This window comes from Colius striatus, chromosome 11 (genome assembly GCF_028858725.1).
Source record: "Colius striatus isolate bColStr4 chromosome 11, bColStr4.1.hap1, whole genome shotgun sequence".
NCBI lineage: Eukaryota > Metazoa > Chordata > Aves > Coliiformes > Coliidae > Colius > Colius striatus.
Genome location: NC_084769.1, coordinates 24,882,369 through 24,884,882, shown reverse-complemented (window position 1 = coordinate 24,884,882; position 2,514 = coordinate 24,882,369). Strand labels below are relative to the sequence as shown.

The 2,514-nt window shown below is 67.7% G+C and overlaps 1 protein-coding gene across 1 annotated transcript; it reads right to left on the bottom strand.

The window, feature by feature from the left end:
• Positions 1–1,691, bottom strand: HOXD3 (homeobox D3). The gene is made up of 2 exons (XM_062004694.1): positions 1,196–1,691; positions 1–752 (listed from the first exon to the last, which is right to left on the bottom strand). Exons 1-2 carry the CDS (start codon positions 1,689–1,691, stop codon positions 1–3), a joined length of 1,248 nt encoding a protein of 415 aa, XP_061860678.1.
• Positions 1,692–2,514: the final 823 nt, after the last annotated feature.

Sequence of the window (2,514 nt, the reverse complement as noted above, 5' to 3'; positions counted from 1 at the left end):
CTACAGATGCGTGAGCTTGGGCGCCTCCTGCATCCGTCCCTGAGAGGTGTGGTGGGAGGAGAGGTCCGTGTAGGTGGGGTGGGGGTCGCAAGGTCCGTGGTGGTGGCCGCCGGGGATCTGGGCGGCGCAGCTGTAGTCCACGCTGGCGGAGGAGGGGTGCTGCAGGTGCCCCAGGTTGAACATGGGGCCCGAGGCCGGCATCGAGTCCACGAAGTTGCCCCCCACGTAGACGGGGCTGCCCTGCAGGCTGGGGTTGGCGAAGCCGCCGCCGCCGCTCTGCATGGGGTGGGGGTCGTACTCCGCGCCCGCGTAGCGCTTCTGCTGCGGCAGGCAGCTGCTCAGCGGCGCCGTGTAGGCGGCCAGCCCGTACATGCTCTGCTGGGACTTCGCGAAGGAGGTGGGCGAGGGCGCGTCGTAGCTCAGGCTGTTGACGCTGGGGAGCTGGCTGGAGTAGCCGACGTGGTTTGGGCCGCTCAGGGGGGGACTGCGGTCCGGGGACTGTCCGACGGGGGAGTGCATGATGCCTTTGGCTTTCTGGTCCTTTTTGTACTTCATCCGCCGGTTCTGGAACCAGATCTTGATCTGCCGCTCGGTTAGGTTGAGCAGGTTGGCCATCTCTACCCGCCGCGGCCGGCACAGGTAGCGGTTGAAGTGAAACTCCTTCTCCAGCTCCACCAGCTGCGCGCTGGTATAGGCTGTGCGCACCCTCTTGGAGGCTGGCCCGGGGGGGCTCTTGTCCTCGCAGCTTTCTCCTGCGGGGAAGAGGCATAAAAAGCCATTGGTTCTCCCCCCTGAAAGCCCCTCCAGGGTCCCCGGAAGCCCTGCCGCCCCGCTCTCACTCGCTCTGCCCGCGCCCGGGGAGGGGGCCCCTGAGACCCAGGAGCTGCTTCCCACCCTTCCCTGCCTGGCATACACACGCACACCCCCCCGAGGCTGCCCTCCCCCCTGGGGCTCCCAGCCCTGGCGTTGCAGAGAGCCCGCGGGGCTGCGCCGGCAGCCACTAGGCGGGCTGGGGGAGTGGGGCAGGACCCCCCCGCGCCTCACCTGCAGGGCTGGAACCCCCGAGCGGGGAGTGGGCGTGGTGGAAGCTGGAGGGATAGGGGACAAGGTGCAAGGTTGGGGGGTTCAGCCCGAGCTCGGGGCTTAGCCCGGCTCCCCGAGCGGGCCACGAGCCGGGGCGGGGCTGTCGGGCTACCTGAGGGGGCGCAGGTGCTTTTCTGCTTGGAGTTCTGCCGGGACTCCTTCATCCAGGGGAATATCTGCTTGCTGAGGGTGGCGGTGGACGAGCCCGAGGAGTTGGGGCCTCCCTTGGCTTTTTTCGGAGGGGGCGCGCTGGGAGGGGGGTTGGGCGGGGAGGAAGGCGGCAGCGCCGAGGGCTGCTGCTCGCCGATGCCCGGCGGCTGGCTGCCCCCCGGGCCGCCCCCGGCCGTCCGCATGCAGCTGCCGCTCAGCTCGGTGCCCTTGTGGGCCGGGGCGCGGCCGGGCGCCGAGCCCTGGACGGAGCAGGCAGAGCCGGGGTACTCGCCGTCCAGGCCGGCCTGGCCGTAGGGCTGGTGGGCCGCGCCGTAGGGGTAGGCGTCGGCCTTGCTGTAGGTGTAGCCCCCGAAGAGCCCTGCGTTGTCGTAGTAGGCGGCTTTCTGCATCCTCCGCTCTGCGATCGCCGAGGCCAGCGGCCCCCGCTCAAATAACATTGACCGCCGCCCCGCGCCTCACGTCGTCGGCCCGGGCCACTCGCAGCCACCTGGGGAGGAGGACAGCGGGGACAGAAAAAGAAACCTTTAGCGACGGAGGGTCAGCGGCTCGGAGCCGCCGGGACAGCCCCGGCATGTCCCACATCCCGGCACCTCCAGTCTCGGCTGGGCCGGGGAGGGAGTCAGGCGGTATTGGGGAAGGAGCGAGAGGAACTGGGAATGGACCGGTGAACAACACGGAAGGGCCGAGGGGTATCAAGGAAGGAGCAAGAGATATCAGAGAAGGAGTGGGGGGTGCCAGAGAAGGACCAGAGTCTCCAGGGAGGAAGCAAGAGACATCAGGAGAAGAAGAGGGTCGCCAGGCAGGAGCCAAGGCAACCTGGGTAACACCAGGGATAGAGTAGGGCACACTAGGGAAGGACTAGGGAACAACAGGGAAGGAGCCACCCGAGAATGATGGTGCTAGGGGAGCGGGGAATGGGAACACATTGGGGGGGGACTTCCTAGAGGCCACTTTTTGAGGATTTTAGGGGGATATTTTCTTGCTTTCTTTAGTCTTTGGACCGTTCTCAGAGGAGTTTCGCTGGATCTGCCCCAGAGGTTGCAGGCAAAGGCTCTCCAAGAGCAACGTGAGGCCGTCCTGGGTGGCATCCCCTAGGACCCGGCGGCCCAGTTGGGCTGGGAGCCTCCCGGCGCCCCTCGCCCGCCCGGCACGCGTGCGCACGGCCGCGCACGGCTGACATGATGGATTGAGCCCGGGCTGCGGCCGGGCAGAGGCAGAAAACCCCCATCCCCTTTGTAAACCTGGCCTCCTCCTTTCCCC

Coding starts and splice junctions, on each gene's coding strand:
- HOXD3 (XM_062004694.1), bottom strand. CDS start 1,691: ATGTTATTTGAGCGGGGGCCGCTGGCCTCGGCGATCGCAGAGCGGAGG. Junction 753..1,195: donor AAGCACCTGCGCCCCCTCAG/GTAGCCCGACAG, acceptor TCTTCCCCGCAG/GAGAAAGCTGCGAGGACAAG.